The sequence below is a fragment of the Amphibalanus amphitrite genome, unplaced genomic scaffold (assembly GCF_019059575.1).
Source record: "Amphibalanus amphitrite isolate SeventyFive unplaced genomic scaffold, NRLGWU_Aamphi_draft 000083F_arrow, whole genome shotgun sequence".
In the NCBI taxonomy this organism is placed as follows: Eukaryota; Metazoa; Arthropoda; class Thecostraca; order Balanomorpha; family Balanidae; genus Amphibalanus; species Amphibalanus amphitrite.
In genome coordinates, this window is record NW_024881579.1 from 908625 (window position 1) to 930724 (window position 22100).

Consider the following 22100-nt stretch of genomic DNA (forward strand, 5'->3'; position numbering starts at 1 on the left):
TTTGCTGCCCTCTAGCGGGAAAAGTATTAGGTGTATGGTTTAACGGATTACATCACGCGACTCTACGCCCCAAGTTACCCCTATGTAGGGATTTTCAGCGGATTCCTAGGGGTCCGGCGAATCTGTCGCTGGAACTTTGCTGCTCTCTAGCGGGAAAAGTATTAGGTGTAGGGTTTAACTGATTGCACCACGCGACTCTACGCCCCAAGTTACCCCTATATAGGGATTTTCAGCGGATTCCTAGGGGTCCGGCGAATCTGTCGCTGGAACTTTGCTGCCCTCTAGCGGGAAAAGTATTAGGTGTAGGGTTTAACGGATTGCACCACGCGACTCTACGCCCCAAGTTACCCCTATGTAGGGATTTTCAGCAGAATTCTAGGGGTCCGGCGAATCTGTCGCTGGAACTTTGCTGCCCTCTAGCGGGAAAAGTATTAGGTGTAAGGTTTAACAGATTGCACCACGCGACTCTACGCCCCAAGTTACCCCTATGTAGTGAATTTCAGCGGAATCCCAGGGGTCCGGCGACCAAGTTACCCCTATTTCAGCGGAATCCTAGGGGTCCGGCGAATCTGTCGCTGGAACTTTGCTGCCCTCTAGCGGGAAAAGTATTAGGTGTAGGGTTCAACGGATTGCACCACGCGACTCTACGCCCCAAGTTACCCCTATGTAGTATTTTTCAGCGGAATCCTAGGGGTCCGGCGAATCTGTCGCTGGAACTTTGCTGCCCTCTAGCGGAAAAAGTATTAGGTGTAGGGTTTAACGGATTGCACCACGCGACTCTACGCCCCAAGTTACCCCTATGTAGGGATTTTCAGCAGAATTCTAGGGGTCCGGCGAATCTGTCGCTGGAACTTTGCTGCCCTCTAGCGGGAAAAGTATTAGGTGTAAGGTTTAACAGATTGCACCACGCGACTCTACGCCCCAAGTTACCCCTATGTAGTGAATTTCAGCGGAATCCCAGGGGTCCGGCGACCAAGTTACCCCTATTTCAGCGGAATCCTAGGGGTCCGGCGAATCTGTCGCTGGAACTTTGCTGCCCTCTAGCGGGAAAAGTATTAGGTGTAGGGTTGAACGGATTGCACCACGCGACTCTACGCCCCAAGTTACCCCTAAGTAGTATTTTTCAGCGGAATCCTAGGGGTCCGGCGAATCTGTCGCTGGAACTTTGCTGCCCTCTAGCGGGAAAAGTATTAGGTGTATGGTTTAACGGATTACATCACGCGACTCTACGCCCCAAGTTACCCCTATGTAGGGATTTTCAGCGGATTCCTAGGGGTCCGGCGAATCTGTCGCTGGAACTTTGCTGCCCTCTAGCGGGAAAAGTATTAGGTGTAGGGTTTAACGGATTGCACCACGCGACTCTACGCCCCAAGTTACCCCTATGTAGTGATTTTCAGCGGAATCCCAGGGGTCCGGTGACCAAGTTACCCCTATGAGGTCCCAATTTATCTGGAGGCTCTGGTCTACAATTATGGGGCACATGTGACAATCACGAATGTAAACAAAGGACTTTTGACTGCTAATTCTACAACTTGAATGTAAAGAAAATAACATTGCTATAATTTTGTTAATCTTTCTTTCTTAAATTGAAAACAAATTTTGTGTTTCAAGATAGAACAATGGTCATTCTTTTGGTATCTGTGACACCAATCTCCAGAAATCTCCAGATTGCGTTCCAGCGCCTCCAGTGAAACCTCTGGTAGAGCCTCCAGTCAAGAATTTCTACTGGAGGCGCTGGAACAGGCATGATTCCAGTTGCATAGTGCAGTGCAGGAAGAGGAAAAAGCTGGAAGCAAGTCCCAGCCAGATACCCAACAGCCAACTGATACAGGTATGGATAGATCTCATGGCCGCAAGGCCATTGGTAAGCTGGACGATAGCGTCTATGAAAAATGGGAACACAATTCTGTATCCATCTCTCGATCCTCAAGTGACACTAGTGCGGGTAGCGAAGGAGTTGTATGCAAGGGTGGACCTGGTAAAACATGCGGGCAAGCTGTTCAAACTGGTGAGTCAGGCGTTCTGTGCGATAGGTGCCACGACTGGTATCACTCGTCTTGTCAGGGAATCTCAAAACCAGCTTGGAGAGCCCTGGAGAGATACAAGGTGCTGGCCTGGCTGTGCACTAGTTGCAAAGATGAACTGAAAGGAAACAAAAAGCAGACAAACTTCAAATCCCTAGCTGACAAGGTTGCGTCACTGGAGGTGACCCTTCGTAATCATCTCTCTGAGGTTCAGAATTCCCTGAAGGAACAGCAGGCAGCCCTCGAGAAGCAGCTTGCAGATCTGAAAGCCAGGGAGGAGAAAAGCGCCCTTATCATGGACCAGTCACTGAAGGAAAACGAGAACTGTAAAAGATCATATGCAGACATGGTGAAAGGGTCATGTGAAGACATTGTGAGGAAGGTAAGTGACCAGATCTTAACGCTTCCCAAAGCTGGCATGCTGGGAGCAAGTAAGGTAGCTGCCCAGGAATTAACTGGTGCCCTGGATGACTACATGGACAAGGAGAAGAGAAAATCAAACCTAGTAGTCCACAACCTGCCCGAACAGTGTTCAGGGCCCCTGGCTGAAAGGGCTTCTCATGATGCAGAACTCTTCAGGATGATGATTAGGGAGGAAATGAAACTGAATGTCAATGTTCAAAAGTCCTTTAGAGTGGGAAAGAAAGTAGAGGGAAAGTCTAGACTGCTAATAGTCACCCTGGACAGTGTCTCGACGAAACATGACATCCTCAAGCTGGCTCCCCAGCTCAGACACTCTGATAAGTTTGTGAACATCTATGTGACTCCGGATTTGACCAAGAAAGAAAGAGAGGCCAACAAGAAGCTGAGAGACGAACTGCACAGACGCAAAGGTGCTGGTGAAACCAACCTCACTATCAGGAATGGCAAGATAGTCACGCTGAATCCAGGTACAGAGACAGAGAGGCAGACGCGGAAAACTTCTACCCAAACTGTGCGGGCTGTGGCGGCAGAGCTGGCTGCCGCTCCCTCTGGAGCTGGCAGTAACCACTCTGTTCAGCCTACCCAGGCATCAAACAAGAGGCAGACTCAAGCTCAAGTTGATGTGGTGGGTGCTGGTGCGGAGGCGGCTGTCGCCTCCGTGGGAGCTGTCAGTGACCGCTCTGCTGGCAATGAAGCTGGGGAGGCGGCTGTCGCTCCTGCGGAGGCTGGCAGTTACCGCTCCGCTCAGACTGCCCAGGCTCCCAACAAAAGTCAGATGCAAGTTCCCCAGGCTGTTACTGGAGTGGCTGCTGGAGTGGCTGTCGCCTCCGTGGGAGCTGTCAGTGACCGCTCTGCTGGCATGGAGGCTGGGGAGGCGGCTGTCGCTCCTGCGGAGGCCGACGATCGCCGCTCCGCCCTGGGCTCACAAGACACAACGCATGTACATCAGGGGAGTATCTTCACTGAAGATTGACTAGCAAGGAAAGTCAAGCAACAAGAGAAGCCAGGCCTGCATGTCCTCTACACCAATGCTGACCAATTTCCAAATAAAAGAGATGAGCTCTGCATGAAAATTGCCGGCGATGAACCAGACGCTATTTTGATCACAGAAGTAATCCCAAAAGCACAGTCATCACCCATTGGCGAGGCATTGATTTCCATTCCTGGTTTCACACTGTACACCAATTTTGATCTCTCACAGTCTGACTTGGGTTCCAGTGGTTTCAGAGGTGTCAGCCAGCATATACATCAGGACTTCTCTCCAAGCCACAGAGATAACACTTTGCCCAACGACCTTCATTGAACAGCTGTGGGTGCAACTTCCTCTGGCAAATGATGACAAACTACTAATTGGCTGTGTGTACAGAAGCCCTTCACTAAACACAAGAGACGGAGCTGATGAGCTGTGCCATCTCCTGCACTCTGCTCTTGAGTCGGGTCACTCACATGTACTTATCGGGGGAGACTTCAACATGCCCCAAATCGATTGGGAGAGTGGCTTCTCCCCAGCCCCGCCACTGGACATCTCGCACAAGTTCCTCGAGGCCCTGGACGACTGTTTCCTCAGACAGCAGGTCTCCCAACCTACCCGTTTCCGTCCTGGTGAGACCCCTCACATATTGGACCTGATTATAGCAAATGAGGACGGTATGGTACGAAACCTCAAACACGAAGCCGGCCTGGGGAAAAGCGATCACGTCATACTGCGGTTCGACCTGTTCTGCTACACTTGCCAACAAGTCCCTGCAGCAGATCATCCAAACTACTTCAAGGGGAACCCACAGAAGTTCATCGAGATGGTTCAGGACGCCGATTGGGACTCAATAGAGCCTCTGGCAATCGAGGAAAAATACCAGTTCATCATGGATTGTGTACGTTCAAGCGCTCTAGAGTGTTTCCCAAGAAGCAAGAGAAAAGACAGCCGTAAAAACATGTATATAAATGGCAAAGCTCTGCGACTTAAGAAGGAAAAAGAGAGGCTATGGGCGATCTACTCCGAGACCCAAAACATTCTCGACTTCACCCGATATTCCCGTTGCAGAAACCAACTGCGGGCCCTGACAAGGAAATTGAGGAGAGACCTCGAGGAAAACCTGGTCAAGAACCTAAAAACCAATCCTAAGGTCTTTTGGAGATACTCGAATTCAAGGCTGATGACTAAGGCGGGACTTGACAACCTCATAGATGCCTCTGGCTCCATTGTGTGCGACGACAGCGGTAAGGCGCAACTCCTAAACGCCTTCTTTAGTAGCGTCTTCACTGATGAGGATCTGTCCACCATCCCAGAGCCAACCAGCCAGTTTGCTGGTACGCCCATTGATACAGTCCCTATTACAGCCGAAGCAGTTCGACATAAACTTGACAACCTGAAGACTGACGCTGCCCCTGGTCCTGACGGCCTGCATCCGAAACTGTTGCAGCTTGCCTCCGCGGCCTTGGCTGGCCCGCTGTCCAACTTGTACCGCGAATCCCTGGAGCAAGGTATTCTCCCCTCGATTTGGAAGTCAGCTACAGTGGTTCCAATCCACAAGAAGGGAAGCAGAAGTACCCCGGGGAACTACCGACCCATAAGCCTGACGTCCATCCCATGCAAGGTCATGGAATCTCTAGTGCGCGATGAGTTGGTCGAATTTCTGACATCCACCGGCCAGCTGTCTAGACACCAGCATGGGTTCCGTCCCCGAAGGTCCTGCTGTTCCCAGCTGCTGGAGGTGCTGGAGGACTGGACTAAGATGCTCGAACAAGGAGATGCGGTTGACGTGGCATACCTGGATTTTCGTAAGGCGTTCGACGCGGTACCACACATCCGACTTCTGAAAAAGCTTAGGTGCTTTGGGATCTCAGGCAAACTCTTGAAGTGGATTGAGGTCTTCTTATCCGGGCGCAAACAAGAAGTGGTCGTGAACGGATGCCACTCGAAACCAACTGCCGTCAGGAGTGGTGTACCTCAAGGCTCAGTTCTGGGGCCCTCTTGTTCCTGCTGTTCGTTAACGACATACCCTCTGTGGTCGACTGCTCAGTAAAGTTGTTTGCTGATGATACGAAGCTCTACCGGTCAATACAGCAAGAAAGTGTCTCCCGCTCAGTAGCCGCCGAGGTTGCGGGGCTGGCTGTCGCTCAATCCAGAGCTGGCAGAGACCACCCCACCCAAGACACCCAGCCGGCGAGTGATGAGCAAAATCGTAACCCCGTCAGTACTCTGCCGCAGGCTGATGCGGAGGGAGAGGTGGCTGTCTCTCCTAACGGAGATGTCAGGAACCACTCTGCCCAACCATCGCCCATGCAGCTGGCGCGAGACCCAACGGTAACGACATCGCTCCAAGGCGACATTGATGATCTAGTGGCATGGTCCGACCGCTGGCAGCTCCCATTCAACGAGGGGAAATGCAAAATCCTGCACCTGGGACGCAACAACCCTCGGGTCAAATATGCCATCCGAGGAGTTGAGCTGGAGGTGGTCGAAGCCGAGCGCGATCTTGGTGTCTTCGTGGACTCATCGCTCAAGTTCCGCAAACAGGCTGCTGCTGCTGCGGCGAAGGCCAACCAGATCCTAGGAATCATAAAACGGTCATTCGAGCTTATCGACAAGTCCACCCTCCCACTGCTGTACAAAACACTTGTGCGCCCACACTTGGAATACGGCAACGTGGCATGGGGCCCATTCAATCGCTCCGACCAACTCCTGATCGAACGTGTCCAGAGGAGAGCGACGCGCCTGGTAACCCAAATCAGACACCTTCCCTATGAAGAGTGCCTACGAGAACTGAAGCTGCCTTCGTTGTTCTATCGGCGGCGGCGAGGCGATATGATCCAAATGTACCAACTGATGCATGGAGGTGTTGACCTGGCTCCGGAAGAGTTCTTTACTGCTTCCACCGACGGTCGTACTCGAGGCCACTCGCAGAAGGTCCAGAAGCCCAGAGCCACCACCAGACCAAGGAGGAAATCGTTCAGTGTGAGCAGGGGCTTCCGACTTTATGTTGAGCCATAGGGAAGGCTCCGGCGGTGCACTCCGGCCCATATGACGTCACTGCGTTTCCGCTTCTTTCCCGTTTTCTGAGGGCTTTGGTAAATAAATTTCGCAGTTTTTGGTCCAAATCGATTGAATTGTGCGTTTTTCACATTGTCTAAAGATACCAGTGTGTTGTTTTACTTGGTTTCTGCGATAAAGCGTAGCAGTAACTTAAGCACAAAGTGAGTTATTTTGCAGCTGTTTAAGGCAGCTTAACAAGTCTTCTGCGTATATGGCGCGTGTGTGACATGAACCGATTTGAATTTTTCTGCAGAAATATCAAGGCCCTATGTAGACAGAAATATGCATGTTGTCATTTCAATGATTGATGTTGTTTTGAGATTGTGATGCTTTAAAATGTAAGATTTTATTTTAGATAACTGAATCAAGATGCCAGCCTGTGCTGTAGCTACATGTAAGGTCTGGAGTGGAGGTTGGTCGAACAAGAAAGCTGAAGCCTCATTTTTTAGATTTCCAAAGAATCCCGAAGTCCAGGCTGCGTGGGTGCACATTGACATAGGTGTTACCGCCAAGATCAATTCAATGTAAAAAAAAACGCTGTTGTGTGCTCTGAACACTTTGTTGAGACTGACTATGATCCATCATATCTAGTCAAGAGAACTCTGATGCCAAATGTGAAGCCTTCACTGAAACCAGATGCCATCCCTTCAAGGAACCTACCCTCAGCCTCATCACTGTCAAGGTGTGTTTTTATTAAATGTTAAAACTCATGTTGCCCATGATAAGGTAGTTTGAGTATTAGCTTTTATGAATATGGTTGTACGTCAGGTTTTTTCTTTGTGTTCTTTTGTCGTTAGAATAAGATGTATGCCGTGCCTGCAGTTGGGATTGTTTCCACCACTGAGGCACATAGGCTCATTACAGCCTGTTGATATCATATCACATGCCCCTCCTACTTTCTTAATTTCCTTGACATCATTCCTGGTTCACCGTCAATTTCATAATTTTGTAAGTTTCAACTTTCACAGTAGGTAGCTACCTCATGGGTGCTCAAGAACAGGGCCCAGTTTTTGTGGTTCATCTGTACTGAAGGATCAGTCTGCAAATTATGGCAGGGAGCTTGACACTGTTCTGGGCTGAAAGCACAAAATCGCACCCAATGTGCACTGATCTCCTCTGCCCGGACCCTGCAGAGATACTCAAGCTTCCTACTTCTTTTCCCATTTTTCTGCCTCAGATCTTCTCCCTTTTGCCCTGACATCCCTGAATTCTGAAACCTGCCCTGTTCTGATGTCTGCATTATTCAGATCTTGTTTAAATCTGCCACATTTTGCTGTCAGGCTAAAGGTGTTTCATTTTTATTGTAATCTAAAATAAATGTTCTATCTCTGTTTGTTTAGGCCAGGAGATGACACCAGGGGAGGCCGACTCGAGCAGAGGAAGGAGAGGGTGGTGGTAAAACAGCTTCTTGAACAAGGGCCTGGACAGATGGAGATCAGTGGCAGCGACAGCAGGTAATACTACCTATGTCCTATGTTTCATCAAATTTAAATCCTTATTTCAGACTCGTGAACATTTTAATATAATCGGTTTCACCTTTAAATTTCACCATTAAATTTAAATTTCACCTTTACTCTTATAAGTACTGTTATTTTTAGATATGCTTGCATGTTTACACACACTTATATCATCGAGCTCTGATGTAGTATTTATTTTAGCGTGAGCTACAGTGTTTTAACTACTGACTTCGCCTCTAAGTGGATTATGTCTGTCGGCGATACAGTGAATAAACAATAAACAATGTTTGTCTCCTACCCAGCGATACGTAAGAAACTCGTCATCACGGTAGTGAGAAACCAGATCGGCCATATACTCTGAATCAATCGTAATTGATGCATTGTCTCGTTTCAGCTTCGCGATCCAGCCGACGAGGAGGCTGCCGAGCAGCACGAGCAATGGGAGGCCGCCTACCAGTCGGCGATGGGCCAGCCGCCTCTGCCACCCGCCCCTCCTGCTCACGAGGACAACAGTCCGGACACAGAAGAGGCCGGGCCATCCAATACTCGACCGCGGACCGCTGAACTCGGCGTCAACCGCGAGGCGCTCGCGTTCGTGGCCGGCTATGTGGCATTCAAATGCCGGCAGATCCGCGGCGACCTCGGCCAACCGACCTCGTCTTCTCTGGCGCCAGCGTCCGTACCGAGCCGCTGGCTGGAGACAATCAGCCGCGGCAGCCTGTACGTCCCCAGCCAGTGGTGGATGGGCGTGGTGGAAGATTTCAACGACACGTTCAGTGACGTGATGGGGCCGACCGCGGTCAAGACGCCTGGCATCGTGAAGCGCCTGACAGGCTGCGTGCTCGCCCGAGCTCCAGGGCTGGACGAGCGAATCGCCAGGAAGCTGGCAAGCACGCGGCTGCACCTGCGACTCCGCTGGCTCAACACCGCTCGAGCAGCAGCTGAAGCGGAAAAGTACCAGCTGAGGAAGCTAGCCCAACACGCGAAGAGCAAGCGGTAGTCGGTGCGCTCACCTCCTACGCAGACGAGGCCGTCGGTCGGCACGTTGCCTTCGGACATTATAGGATGTGCAATGTGCATACTTCTGTTTGGACAGAGCGGCGGCGCCTGGCCGCCTGCCAACCTGTGACCCCGCCAGTTGGCCGGCTGACATTGGCCGGATGGGGCCGGTCGGTGCGCTCCTCGTGTGTGCGGCCGGTGTGGTGGCGCGACGGGTGATTCTCGACGGGTGATGGGCGAGTGAGACGGGTGATGGGCGAGTGTTGAATGATTGAGTCGCGTGACTCGGAGCCGGTCGGGGTGAGTGACTCTGAGACGGTGGGGTGGTTGCTGCGGTCGCTGTCTCGCCCCGCCGTGCCGAGCAGCGGCACGCCGAGGACGAGAGTTCCAGCCGAGTGATATCGGAGTCAGCCGCGGCCGTGCGCTGCTTCAACAGCCTACCTAGTTCGACATCTGGTACTGGCTCCGGTGGGGGGTCGTAAGTGTAACGGTGGCAGGACCTCTAGTGACAGTCACTCAGCTGATGACTCTGCTCACCTAGATGTTTCTCGGATCAGCGAGGGCATGGACTCAAGTGCGGCCGTCTCTGGAGGTTCAGTGAACCGCCGACAGACGGGGCTGGACAGACCTCGCTGCTGGACTGTGCGCGGGAGTCGGTGGTCCAGCTGGTGTACCTGTCTCCACCGTTGCGGAAGGAGGGTGTACACAGTAGCGGTGGAGGCGGCGCTGGAGGTTCAGTCAGCGGTGCCGACCGGGTAGCTGGGCAGGCGACTACCGAGAGAGATGCCCGGTCCTGTCGGCCTCTCCACCGGACGGACGGCACACGGGCGGGAGATCTACTGGACGAGTTCGGCTGAGTCCGCCCCTGCCGGTGCCACGCCACAGGGCGGCTAACCCGCGGCGGGTCTAGTGAACTGGGGAGGAGGGGGAGTGGCAGTGAGTCGCAGAGGGAAGGGGCGATGGTGGTGACACCCTGACATTCTAATGTTCAACCTACTGGACGCTCAGTGCCATTGCCAGAGCCAGATAGTACAGGGAACGGGTCGGGCCGGCCCTGATGTCGCCAGGGCCGGGAACCGGTTAAGAAGGGACGGGACGGTGTGTCTGGAGAGGGTTTCTCATCTGATCAGGTGATGAGCTTGGGAGGTTCGGATGTGACTCGTGTGTCCAGCCAGGTGGACATTACATAGAGATTGTTATTAGAGATGAGTAGTTTCTTACAGATGTTGTCTCTGCTGTGAACACGGTGAACTGTTTCACACTACGGTTTGTGATACTGAAAGCTGTGAAATGCTTTTGATGTTGATTGAGTTTCGTTCTGTTGAAGCAGTTCCTAGTTCTACTTACTATTTGTAATGTGCTATGACCGTCCGTGATGTTTTCCGCGGCCTGATGTGGACGTCATCACGAATGATGCCCGAGGCGGCTGACCGATGTTGTACTTCAATCCTAGTATTCTGATGCCTGTGATCTAGAGGGTACTGTGGTAGGGTACTTCATCCATCGGCGTCACTTTTCGGCACGGTGTTGTGATTGGCCAAACTGGCCGTTTGGTGATCTTGAATTCTTGAGGACACTGACAGTCTAATAGATCACCGTATGGTGACTGCTGTGCTCCCTCAGAGACATCTGGTGACTAGCCACTAAGGTTCCTACCCCTGGGACATGTCACAGAGGACAATCTGCCGACGCTGTTTTCCCTGTTCCACCCACCAGACGACGTCGCGCCGCACATCATCAGGATAGGCAGCTGTGAGCCGTCTCTGGCCACGAACAGCCGGTCTCGGTGGTGTGCGTGTGCCGGCGGCCGGCGCTGTGCGTCGCCTATGACCAGCAGAGGAGTATGCAGATGCACACGGTGTGGCGTGTGCGGCGCACCGAGCCCACCGAGTGGTGGGCGCCCGACGCCGGCGAGCTCACCATGGCCGCCACGCCGCACTCGCTCTCGCGCTGTCGGTCGGATCGTCCCCGGGCTCGGCGCACGGCTCGTAGATCAGGTCCGAGGGAGGCACGCCGCTGCCACGCAGTAGGAACAACAACCGTCTGAACGTCTCCGCGGCGCTGCATAGCCTCTCGGCCGGACCTAGACAACCTGGACAAACATACGCGGATAACGATCCCTGGCTCCCTGCCGACCGACATTAGCCCAGCTCTGCCGTGGATTTTCATAGTGCATTACCTTCCATGATTGTGATTGTCGGGAGTATGTATAAGTCAGACAGTTTCGAAATTTTAAACGAATAACATGTGTTCACAAGTCGCTCTAAAGTATCATTGAACGAAAAAAATCGATGAAATCGACGTATTTTCCCCGATGTTTTGAAGTTTTTGAAGATGCTCTTACGCAATAGCCGAATGACGGCCTCGAGCTTCAGAAAGTCAGTGACGTCATTTTCGTCAGCTGAGCAAAAGTAAACAAACGCGAAATGCTGTTACCTCCTATATACGGCCTTGAGTGTGAGGGCAGTCAATGACTGGAATGGCTTGCCGCAGACGGTAGTTGACGCTGCCAATATCGAGCAGTTCAAATCAAGATTGGATGCCCACTGGGCAAACATCAGGTACATGGTACCTGATAGGAGCTAGAAAGGTCCAAAAAGGTCACGAGCTCGATGAGAACGGTTCCCTACAGGCCAAGTGGCCTCTAAATTCCGATCAAATTAAGGTAAGGTAAGGTAAGGTAAATTCAGCAAGCTTTCGCGACAAATTGAAATTCTCCACACCTCCCCTCCCACGACGACAAAATCACTCAAGTTTATACAAAAAAGGCGCAGATGATTCATAGACAAGCAGCAGGCTCTGTTCTAGGAATTTGTAATCAAACGGCAGTTGCATAGCAACAGGCAAATTTCTCAATAAACAGCTATTTCCACAAGGACGCCATTTAATTGCGTCCCAGAAAAGCTATTCCTGGCACCTAAAAGCTGACTCGCCCCAAAATTGGTCCTCAGCACCTATTTGGTGGATACCAGCACCAATCATGGAAAATGACCTTAATTAGCTGTTTCTGGCACCTATTCATCGGTACGCCTTACTCTTTTTTCTGAATCTGGCACCTAAATGCTGAGCGTAGCACCAATCTAGTAGAAAAATGAACTACTGGCTGGTAGAATCATGTTGTTCTGGTATAATGACCCCTGGAGTCTAGCCCAAAGGTTGCCAGTGCAGCTACACTCTAAGACAGCCCCGTAGTGATCTCAGCATTGTATATGACGTTTAAGTAAGCAAATAATATTGATTTGTTTGAAAAAAACAATGTCATTTAAATATTTAAAAGCATTTATTTGTAATGCTTAAAGGGGAACATTTTTGTGAGTAATTGTCTCGATTTTGACCATTAAAACGGGTATTGTATCTTTTGACGTCATCAAATAGTTCCAAAAAAGAAATGTAATGTTTTCATTCCGTTCAAGGCCGCTGAAGAAACGCGGGATCTTGCGTGGGACATTGTCCGTTGTTTGCCGCGCAGAGTTGTGCCGTGGTTGTGCCTTTTTCATCCGTTTCTTACTTATGTCATATGTGTGCATGAAGCTTTGATTTTGTTTTTGGTTATTGTGTGGCCGGTCAGTCAAACGCCCCTGTAGAAACCGGATGCTGCGTTTGATCGAGATGGAGTCAGACGATGATTGCAGAAAGCTAATAATATTGAAAAGAGGGCCGGTTGCGTGGCATATCTGTTCAGAGTTTACATTTTGCTTTACTCCAGTTTATGACCTGAGAGCCTGGCTGGAAGTGACGGATCCAAACTTTTCACGTTAAAATGGCTGAGGGTGCAATAATCTCTAGTCTCTACCTAGCGGGCTGGTATAGGAGCGTCTTGCTATGCTGCACCATAGCTGGCTCTTTTGATTCTCTTTTGGCTAGAAATGGCATTAATCATTATCTCCACTGGCGAAAATGGCACTTGACATCACCGAATGCAACGTTCATGTTTGTTAGGATACATAAAATCAGGAAGATTACGCGAATTAGGTAGGCAAACGTGGAATAAAATAGGTGCTGGATGTTTTGGTTTTGGTGCTGAATCAGCAAACAGCAAATACGGAGTTCAACTAGACGATCTGGCAACTTTAGGCTGTGTGGAAGCAATTAGGTGCCAGATTCAGATATTAGGGTCGAATAAGCATTTTGGGGCTGATCAGCAATTAGGTGCCAGAAACAGCTTTTTAGGGACCAGAAACAAATATTCCCCTTTCCACAACGCGTTGCCCGGAGGGCTGTTCACGGACCCTGTGTGCGGTCGGACCGCACACAGCCTCCAAGCTCCGCCCACTGCGCCCCTACGTCAGCCTTGCGTCACCGCACACAGCGACCGCTGTGGCCGGTCGGGACTGGCCACAGCGGACCGTCCACCGCACGCAGCCGTGACGTCAGAACCGCCTACCCATCCCCTACCCCCACGCCTGCTGGACGTACCGCACACACCGCACGCAGCAGTGTGCGGTGCCCGTGAACACCCCTCTGGTAACATGAAAAAGATTAATTTCTAAGGTGGGTATTTACTGTTTTCGAACATAGCGTTCCTTTGAGTGACTCAGGATAGGATTTGAATTTTGATATAGAATATAGATATTTTACCACGGTATATAGAGAACTGTATTTTACCGCCTGAATGTGACCTGTCCCATGCTGCATGACAACAATTTCACAGCACCTATCCAGAATGTGTGTGTAAATGGCACAAACCTGGGTGACGTGTTGCATGCTGAGGTACCTAAGGTTTTAAAAGTTATGTACACTCCATAGATGGGCTCCCAAACAAGATGGATGAACTGTTGGTGAGAATTGAAGATGATAAGCCAGATATAGTGGTCCTCACTGAATGTGTACCTAAAGCGCAACGAAGACCACTGTCACTGTCATTCTTTTCAGTTGGAGAAGACTACACAACATATCTCAACTTTGATCCGGAACTAGAGAATTTGGGACTGCTAAGCATAAGAGGTGTCGGAATCATGGTACGGTGTGAGCTAAGGCCAGCAGAGGTCAAGTTTGGCAGTCTCTTTCAAGAAGCTGTGTTTGTTAAGCTTAAGTTGAGGAACAGCGACATGTTAGTGCTCGGTGCTGTGTACAGGAGCCCCAGCGGGGACGGCCATAGATCCACAGAGGCCCTGTGTACCCTGTTGGAGGAGGTGTGTGACAGTCAGCCAAGTCACCTTGTACTAGTTGGCGATTTCAACTACAGAGAAATTGACTGGAGTCTGGGAATGTCAACTGCAGGAGACCAGCACTACACGCACAAGTTCATCCAAACCATCCAGCACTGCTTCTTGAGTCAACATGTGTGTTCACCAACCCACTTCATGCCCAACCGAACACCAAGTCTCTTGGACCTGGTCTTGACGTCAGAAGAGAGCATGATACAGGACCTGAACCACCGGCCACCTATTGGAAACAGCCACCATGACTGCTTGATTTTCAAGATAAGATGTTATGCTGATGTATCTTCGAAGCGTGCTCTTGTGAAGGATATGAGAAATGCGGATTTTGAAAGCATGGCCCATGATATTGAAACATCAGATATAAGTCACAGGGTGCAGAACCTAGGAGTTGAAGAGGGTTGGAACTGTCTAAAGGAATTGATAAAGTGTCTCGAAGCAAGGTACATACCAATGAAGACTGTAAGGAACAAGCGACAACCATACAGTAACAACAAGCTGATACGAGCCAAGAGGAAGAAGGACCATCTTATGGACTCTACCGCCGCTCTGGAGATGGAAGGTCGTTGGCGGATTTCAAACGGGCAAAGAATGACTTAAGGAAGCTGTCAAGAAAACTTAGAAGACAACATGAGAACAACCTGGCGAAGAATGTCACAAGGAACCCTAAATGCTTTTGGAAGTATGTCAGGTCTAAACTCAAGACGAAGGCGAGAGTAGAAGAGTTGAAGAGAGAGGACAACTCAAGAGCCCACAGCGGTAGAGAGAAGGCAGAGACACTCAGTCACTTCTTCAGTGGTGTGTTTACTGTTGAAGATCAACATACTCCACAGGCTACTTCCAGGTTCAACGGTACCAGACTAACTGAGGTTGAGATATCTGCACGAGAAGTGAAGAAGAGACTAGAGGCACTGAACATAAACAAGTCCCCAGGACCAGACGAGCTCCACCCACGGATCTTGAAGGAACTGGCGAGCCCACTAAGCCACCTCCTGAAGACAATCTTCCAGAAATCGCTGGACTCCGCAGAGCTCCCGGCGGATTGGAGAGCTGCAAATATCGCGCCCATCTTTAAGGCTGGTGACCGGAGTCTGCCTGGAAACTACCGCCCAGTGAGCTTGACCTCCATCTGCTGCAAGGTGCTGGAGTCTTTTGTAAGGGACGCTCTGCTGGATCACCTGATAACGGAGAACGTACTGTCTGAGCACCAGTTTGGGTTTCTACCTGGACGATCCTGTGCACTGCAGCTGCTGGTGGTAATTGAAGACTGGCTGAGAACTGTTGACGAGCGCAGTGCTGTGGATGTCATTTATCTTGATTTTCGCAAAGCCTTCGACAGCGTGCCGCACAGGAGGCTCCTGCTGAAGCTGAAGGCTTGCGGAGTTGATGGGCCCTTGTTACACTGGTTTCAGGCCTTTCTCGGCAACAGGAGACAGCGTGTTGCTGTTGAGGGACACTTCTCAGAGTGGACTGATGTCATCAGCGGGATCCCGCAGGGGTCTGTCCTGGGACCTGTCTTATTCCTGTTATTTATCAACGACCTACCGGACGCCATCAGCAGCACCGTCAAGCTGTTCGCAGATGACGCCAAGGTGTACAGGAGGGTGTCCAGTGACATTGACAGAGGTCTTCTCCAGGACGACATATCAGCACTGGAGGTTTGGTCAGCTGTGTGGCAGCTCCCCTTTAATAGGAGTAAGTGCAAAGTCATGCACTTGGGGAGCACAAACCCTGGTTTCGAGTACCGGATGGCCGAGACTGAGCTGACCGTTGTCAAGAAGGAGAAGGACCTCGGGGTGCTCGTTGATGATACCCTCAAGTTCCATGAGCAGACAGTTGCAGCAGTGGGACGCGCCAACAGGATTCTTGGACTCATCAAGCGCACATTCCTGTCACTGGACAAGACTACACTGCCCATCCTCTTCAAGACCATGGTGAGGCCCCATCTAGAATACGCCAACTCAGTCTGGGGACCGACGTCCAGAGGTGATCAAGACGCCGTGGAGAGGGTGCAAAGGAGAGCGACAAGGTTCGTCCACTCCGTGCGACATCTCGAGTACCAGGACAGGCTCAGGGAACTGAAGCTCCCCAGCATGTACTACAGGAGGCTGAGGGGTGATGTCATCACAGTGTATCTGATGTTGACGGGACGCCTGAAGGTGACAGCTGGTGACCTGCTGGAACGAGAACCGTCCCAGAGAACGAGGAACCACGGTCTGAAACTGAGACAGCCCAGAGTCAACACCCAGCTGCGTCAAGTCTCCTTCTGTTCGCGCGTCATCTCGGCCTGGAATGGACTCCCAGCGGACGTTGTATCTGCCCCAAGCGTCAACGCCTTCAAGAATCGACTTGACAAGTTCTGGGCGCACCGAGTCTACGAACTGAGACCAAGGCAGTGAAGAAGACGCTTGACGAGTAGGAAACGAAGTCACCGAGAACAAGACGGAACTAAGAAGACATTGAAATGCCACTGATCGGAAATCACCCAGGTCCCTCAGGACCTTTCTTTTCCGTATATACCTAACCTAACCTAACCTAACCATTATTTCATAAATAAGGCAGTGTATACATAAATAAAATAAAGGAGGTTCAGTTGGAAAGTCATTTGGATTAAGTGTCTTGTGTGAGCTGGATACATTTTCGTGTTTGTACATAGCCTTGGTTTGTACATTCTGTGGATTTTGACCGATTTTCAAACATTGGGCGTGCTGCTGCGCCTCGAACCTCAGACTGTTATAACTGGAATGTGTGCTCTCACCACACTGAGTCCAACGCCATACTAACTGAGCTATGTGATCAGCTAATGATAAATTCAATGGAAAGAATAAAGCATGGACTGAGTGTCTACAATATGGCTATGATTTAGCATTATTGATGAGCTATTATTGAGCTATTATTGAGCTACACTCACACTGTTATGAGCTGCACTTAAACGTTAATCTGAATCGCTTGACAAAAAAGAATACGTACATACCGACTACCGTCCACTGTGGGACAAGCATTGCACATGCTGATGCTGGATCAATCATGCTCACTGCTCTTGTCAGTCTTGTCATCATCCATGTCTGCTGGCTGCTCCTGATTTTCACCTGTTGTTGATAGGATAAATGCTTGATTATAAATGCTTGAGGCCGGGGCAAACTTCTTCCCCGCTGCCCCAGCACTTGTCAAGTTGTCATTTATCTGATTTGCTTATGTTTATGTTGTTTCATGTGTCTCTCCATTCATTTCTGTATTACTTACTTCTAAATCTATTTCCCCATAGATACTGTATGAGATAATTTCCAACTGCTGTAAACAAGCCTGCATTTGTCATGAAGCTATTGAATTACCAGGTGGTGTTCGCCAAGCCCCCAGGTGAGTGTTGACCATTTGTTTATGACCAATATTTGAAGACATAGGCCAATGGTCCTGGTTTGACCTTGGTTTGCTGAATGACAGGACCGTCGGCGATATCTTAACACTTTCACAGACTTCACTTCACTAGTTCCTCTGGGACAGACAGTTGTGGCCACCTGGCATGCTCCTGCGTCTTACGTATCACATACGCCCTACCTGTTCTGCACCAGGTGTCAACGGCGCACCTGCCGAGGACAACTTCCGGTACGAGAGCTGCGAGTACCCGGCCGACCCGCCGCCGGGTCACGTGCTCGTACAGAACCTTTACCTGTCCGTGGACCCAGCTCAGGTACGGGTTTGACTTGACGGGGACGTTCAGGTACGGGTGTGACGGCCGACGGAGATGTTCTTCAACTGTGTGTGAGACCTCTGGTCACGGACGGGCGTTCTATTCAGCTGTAGCCGTTCCCCGCTCTATCAAACTGTCGCTGGGTTATGTACGAGCATGATATCTTAATACCCCCAGTTTAGCTTAGTTTTCAGCTGACCAGGGGAATATCCTCGCTCGTTCATGAGCTTACTGCTTAGCCCAGCTGCCTAACCACTAACCAGTGTCCATTTACATACCTACCGCAATATCATCGCTCCTACGCTTAGCACCTATAGGTTTTATTTCGCTCTCATTTGGCACGCTTTCAGCGCGGTAGGGCCGGAGGCTATACCGTGATATCGTTCACGTGTAAAGCTGTGTTGTGGTTGTCGAGCGCTCTGGTTGCTATGGAGACCGCCGCCCATACGATGTTTCCCAACTAGACCCGCTATCGACTCTTGCAGAGATGTCAGATGAACGAGTCCACGGGCGCCGAGTACCTGTTGCCATGGCAACTGGGGCAGGCGATCCCCGGCCTGGGCGGCGTGGGCAAGGTGCTCAGCAGTAACGACGACGGCTTCAGCACCGGGGACATCGTCATGTCCGGCTTCTTCGAGTGGCCCTGGAAACTCTATTTCACCATCGAGGCCGACAAGATCATGAAGGTCTGTAGAATATGAGTCACGCAGCTCTACGAAAAAAAATATGGAATTTAATATTTTGGTATGTTTCATGGTTTCCAATCAGGTTTTTTCTCCTTCATATTCCCTCAAAAGATTGTTTGTGGTGTGGTGTGGGCGGTTTCTTTTCATAATAATCGAAAGTATGGTCGTGTCACGCCAGCAGCTAGGAAATGAAGTTCGATGGCCGCCCATTGCCGACATTGCTGTCACGAATCACGCTGGCGCGACGATCGGCGCTGGCACTGACCTTGCCCCATCTGTTACACCTCCAAGGTGGACGAGCGTCTGGTCGGTAAGCGGCTCTCTCTGCCTATCTCGTGCCTGGGCCTGGTCGGGCTGACGGCCCTGTTTGGGATCACGGAGCGCTCCCAGTTGCGCTCACTGCCTACAGATGGCAGCATCAGGCGCACCCTGGTAGTGAGCGGGGCTGCCGGCGCCTGTGGACACATTGCCGGCCAAATCGGCAGGTGGGTGTATACTGTATAGTGTATAGTGTCAACGCGTGGGTAAGGGAGGCCGGCAGGTGCTTGCAATGTGGGTCCCGGACTCCCAGTCCCGTGACGTGGGTGATTGGATGTCACTGTCCTTCTCCTGGCTTCTTTGGGATGACAGTCGAGACTAGGGACTGGGAACACTGGGTGTGGACTTGAGGTTTGTGTGCTATGCTTTCGTATTTTAACAGTTTGTGCTGGTTGAAGCTATTTTACAGCGCCCCAACCCCCTGAGACTTGTGGCCTGTGGGCCTCAGACCGGAGAGTCTCTGGCCCCCAGCTCCTCTCCCCGGCGGATTGTAGTGTCTGTGACCTCGCCTTTCTACCCTTCAGTCCAATGACCAGTGTCCCCTGGCCCATGCCCCTCCCCTCTCCCATCAGACTGGAGGGCGCCGACCGGGTGGTGGGTATCTGTGGCTCGGACACAAAGTGTCAGTTCCTGACGACGCAGGCCGGCTTCGACGCCGCCATCAACTACCGCTCGGAGGACGTCTCGGCCCGGCTGGCAGAGCTCTGCCCGGACGGCGTGCACAGCTACTTTGACAACGTCGGAGGACCCATCAGTGACGCCGTCATAGCGCAGGTCAGTGCGATGGAGGGGAGGGGTTGCTAGGGTCAGGGTGGGGAGAGGGTCGGTTGAGAGGCGTATGGGGCGGAATAGGAAAGGTTTGGGTCAGTAAATTGATTTTCAAGGGTTGGCGCTTGTTTGATACAGATGAAAATATAGCTGAAAATGTAATGTTTGGGTCGAATTGTGTCGTGATTTTGCACTATTGACGTGGCACGTGATGTTTTTTTTTTTATATTCTGAGTTGAAGGCATGTATTTTGAAACATTTTGTTTCCCAAAGGATACAATTTTATACAGCTGCCTTCATGGCCCCGTTCCCAAAATGTAGAAGTCGATGTATTTCTGGTATGGGTTTAATCAACCATCTCACCCCCGGCTGATCCCCCCCCCCCCCCTCCCTCGTTATTTCAGATGGCCCCCGGCGGCGCTGTGGTGCTCTGTGGCCAGATCTCGGCCTACAATACGGACGCACCCTACCCGCCGCCGCTACGGCCCGAGGTGCAGCGGCTGGTCGACGAGCGAGGTATCGTTCGCGAGAGGTTCCTCGTGCTCGAGTATCAGGACCGGTTCGCCGACGGCGTGGCGCGCCTGGCCCGATGGCTGGCCGCCGGAGCCATCAAGGTAGGAGGTGCGGTGGGTGCAGAGTGAGCAGCTGGGTGGGTGGGTGTCTGTGGGCTCAGTGGCGGGCTCAGATTGGGACACGGCTGACGGAAGGCAACCGTCGTTTTTGTAGTGGTTGTGGTCGTGGATGGGTCTTGTAAGGAGCTTGAATGATAAGTTTTGTTGTTATTTGGTTATCCCGATAAATTGTATGATCCGATAACGTACATGGAGCCTTTTTATTCCGATAACGTACATAGAGCTTCTTTATTGTTTTCATGGGCCGCGGGTCCTCGAATTCAGCCGGGCCTTCTCTTCCCAACTGGGTCGGGTCGGGCTAGCGGTGGAGTGTTCTGCGGTCTCGGCGCTACCTGATAGACCTGCTGAATCAGCTGGTTCTTCACTTCCTTCCAGGTGTTTGAGACAGAGGAGGACGGTCTCGAGAACGCCGGCAAGGCCTTCTGTTCGATGATGTCGGGCGGGAACATCGGCAAACAGATCGTGAAAGTCAGTGACGCATAGCCGCCGCTTCCGCTGCCGCCGTACAGTGCTGCCATCTACACTGATGCTAGTGGCATCTGGCGGCAAACTTCCAGACTAGGAGGGAGTAGCCGGTAGGTGAGAAAGATTCAGCGAAGCTGTGAGTGTGAGGCTCGGGCGATAGGCATTGGTGTGGAAGTGGTGGCTTTGTGATAGTCATTTTCTCAGCCTGTGTGTCCTAGGATTGGTTCGAGCTTCGGTTTATGGTCCAGCGTACTTTTGACGTGACGGTAACGTATTGTTTTCGGGTCAATATTCAGTTGTGGTAATCGATTGTGTGTTACAATTCCCTTGTATGGTGCTGGTACAAAACATGTCGGCTTAAGCTGCCATCTTATGTGTTATTGATTTAATCTACATAAGCATTTGTCCTTTTGCACCATTAAATCCATAAGGACAAAGTAAGAATGCTCAGTATAACGCATTGTTTCGTTATAAGACATGAAGTATCAATTTATGTACAGTATACACCTTCACATATCCTGGAAGTTATAGAATTTGATATGCCATACTTATCACATACTATTGGTTACAGTTTTCATCTAAACTTTTTTAAGACGAGTTGTCCATGCGGCTACGCTCTGTCACTGTCCGACTATATTGGTTTATTCTAGACACGAGCTACTTTGATTTGAACTGACGCCGGCGTTCAGCTGAAATCAGTTGCCAGAGAGTATTCGAACAATGTATGGTTTAGTGTCCCGATTCTTGTGTTATGTGATAAACGGTACGCTGTGTCTTGAATATATTCATCCCCACTGACATATTTGACGCTCAGTTGCTGCTATTAGCTTGTTGTTTTCTGGTGATGTCCGCCTTGTCATTCGCCCTTTCCATGAAATTCGATGCCTTTCTTGCTCGAGCATTCCCATTCCCCAAATCGATTGTGTTGCACTTTCCTTTTCAGCTTGGGTAACGGTTTAGCACTTAATGAAATTGTTAGGGGTATGCGTGTTAATATTTTCAGGCGACTTTCCGCTGTTCAATGGGGTTTCGACTTAATGGAGCTGTAAATGTCGAGCACACCTACTGATGAATAATTCATGTCACCAGTATATTATATTGTCCAGGATTTTCATGTTTCATGATTGAATGATCCTACTCCTAGACCCATTCCCTTTAAGGAGATGGATTGGGATTACAGCTGGGAGTCGGCATAGCATTTGTGGTAGGTGAACATTTATGCATATCATGTGACGTGTGTGGTGTGATTGGTAGATAGGTCAATAATTCGCTGGGCGAACTTGAAAAAGCTCGCGGTCGGTAGGACTCGAACCTACGCTCCCAGAGGGAATCTGATTTCTAGTCAGACGCCTTAACCACTCGGCCACGACCGCTGTGAGAGAAGGGAGGCAGATTGGAAATATTGTATGAGAAAGCTGAAGCCATATTCCACTTGCCTGGCGTTGCGA

General features: G+C 50.7%; 2 protein-coding genes and 1 non-coding gene across 9 annotated transcripts; 2 read left to right on the forward strand and 1 right to left on the reverse strand.

Annotated features, from left to right (window-relative positions):
* The first annotated feature begins 1472 nt into the window (after positions 1-1472).
* On the forward strand, positions 1473-21450 carry LOC122379699 (prostaglandin reductase 2-like). 6 transcript variants are annotated; one of them, XM_043362093.1, is made up of 8 exons: positions 1473-1831; positions 17361-17452; positions 17665-17783; positions 18269-18469; positions 18761-18954; positions 19360-19561; positions 19960-20169; positions 20563-21450. In XM_043362093.1, exons 2-8 carry the CDS (start codon positions 17410-17412, stop codon positions 20668-20670), a joined length of 1077 nt encoding a protein of 358 aa, XP_043218028.1. In that variant the 5' UTR covers positions 1473-1831; positions 17361-17409; the 3' UTR covers positions 20671-21450. The 6 variants fall into 6 exon arrangements, with proteins under 6 accessions (XP_043218028.1, XP_043218031.1, XP_043218029.1 ...); XM_043362096.1 differs by lacking the exon at positions 1473-1831 and adding an exon at positions 12381-12414; XM_043362094.1 differs by lacking the exon at positions 1473-1831 and adding an exon at positions 13161-13427.
* Positions 6741-10228, forward strand: LOC122379701. Of its 2 annotated transcripts, none has more exons than XM_043362100.1 (3): positions 6741-6874; positions 7821-7934; positions 8332-10228. In XM_043362100.1, the coding sequence occupies exon 3, from the start codon at positions 8401-8403 to the stop codon at positions 8935-8937; it is 537 nt and encodes a 178-aa protein (XP_043218035.1). In that variant the 5' UTR covers positions 6741-6874; positions 7821-7934; positions 8332-8400; the 3' UTR covers positions 8938-10228. The 2 variants fall into 2 exon arrangements, with proteins under 2 accessions (XP_043218035.1, XP_043218034.1); XM_043362099.1 differs by having other exon boundaries at positions 6769-7162.
* Positions 21451-21943: 493 nt separating the features above from the next.
* Positions 21944-22025, reverse strand: Trnas-aga. The gene has a single exon. It is a non-coding gene; the product is annotated as a tRNA-Ser (tRNA).
* Positions 22026-22100: the final 75 nt, after the last annotated feature.

Excerpts from the sequence above, each read along its gene's own strand:
- LOC122379701 (XM_043362100.1), top strand. The coding sequence starts at position 8,401 with ATGGGCCAGCCGCCTCTGCCACCCGCCCCTCCTGCTCACGAGGACAAC.
- LOC122379699 (XM_043362093.1), top strand. The coding sequence starts at position 17,410 with ATGAAGCTATTGAATTACCAGGTGGTGTTCGCCAAGCCCCCAG. Across the intron at positions 18,470-18,760 it reads AGGCCGACAAGATCATGAAG|GTGGACGAGCGTCTGGTCGG; the intron begins GTCTGTAGAATA and ends TACACCTCCAAG. Across the intron at positions 20,170-20,562 it reads TGGCCGCCGGAGCCATCAAG|GTGTTTGAGACAGAGGAGGA; the intron begins GTAGGAGGTGCG and ends ACTTCCTTCCAG.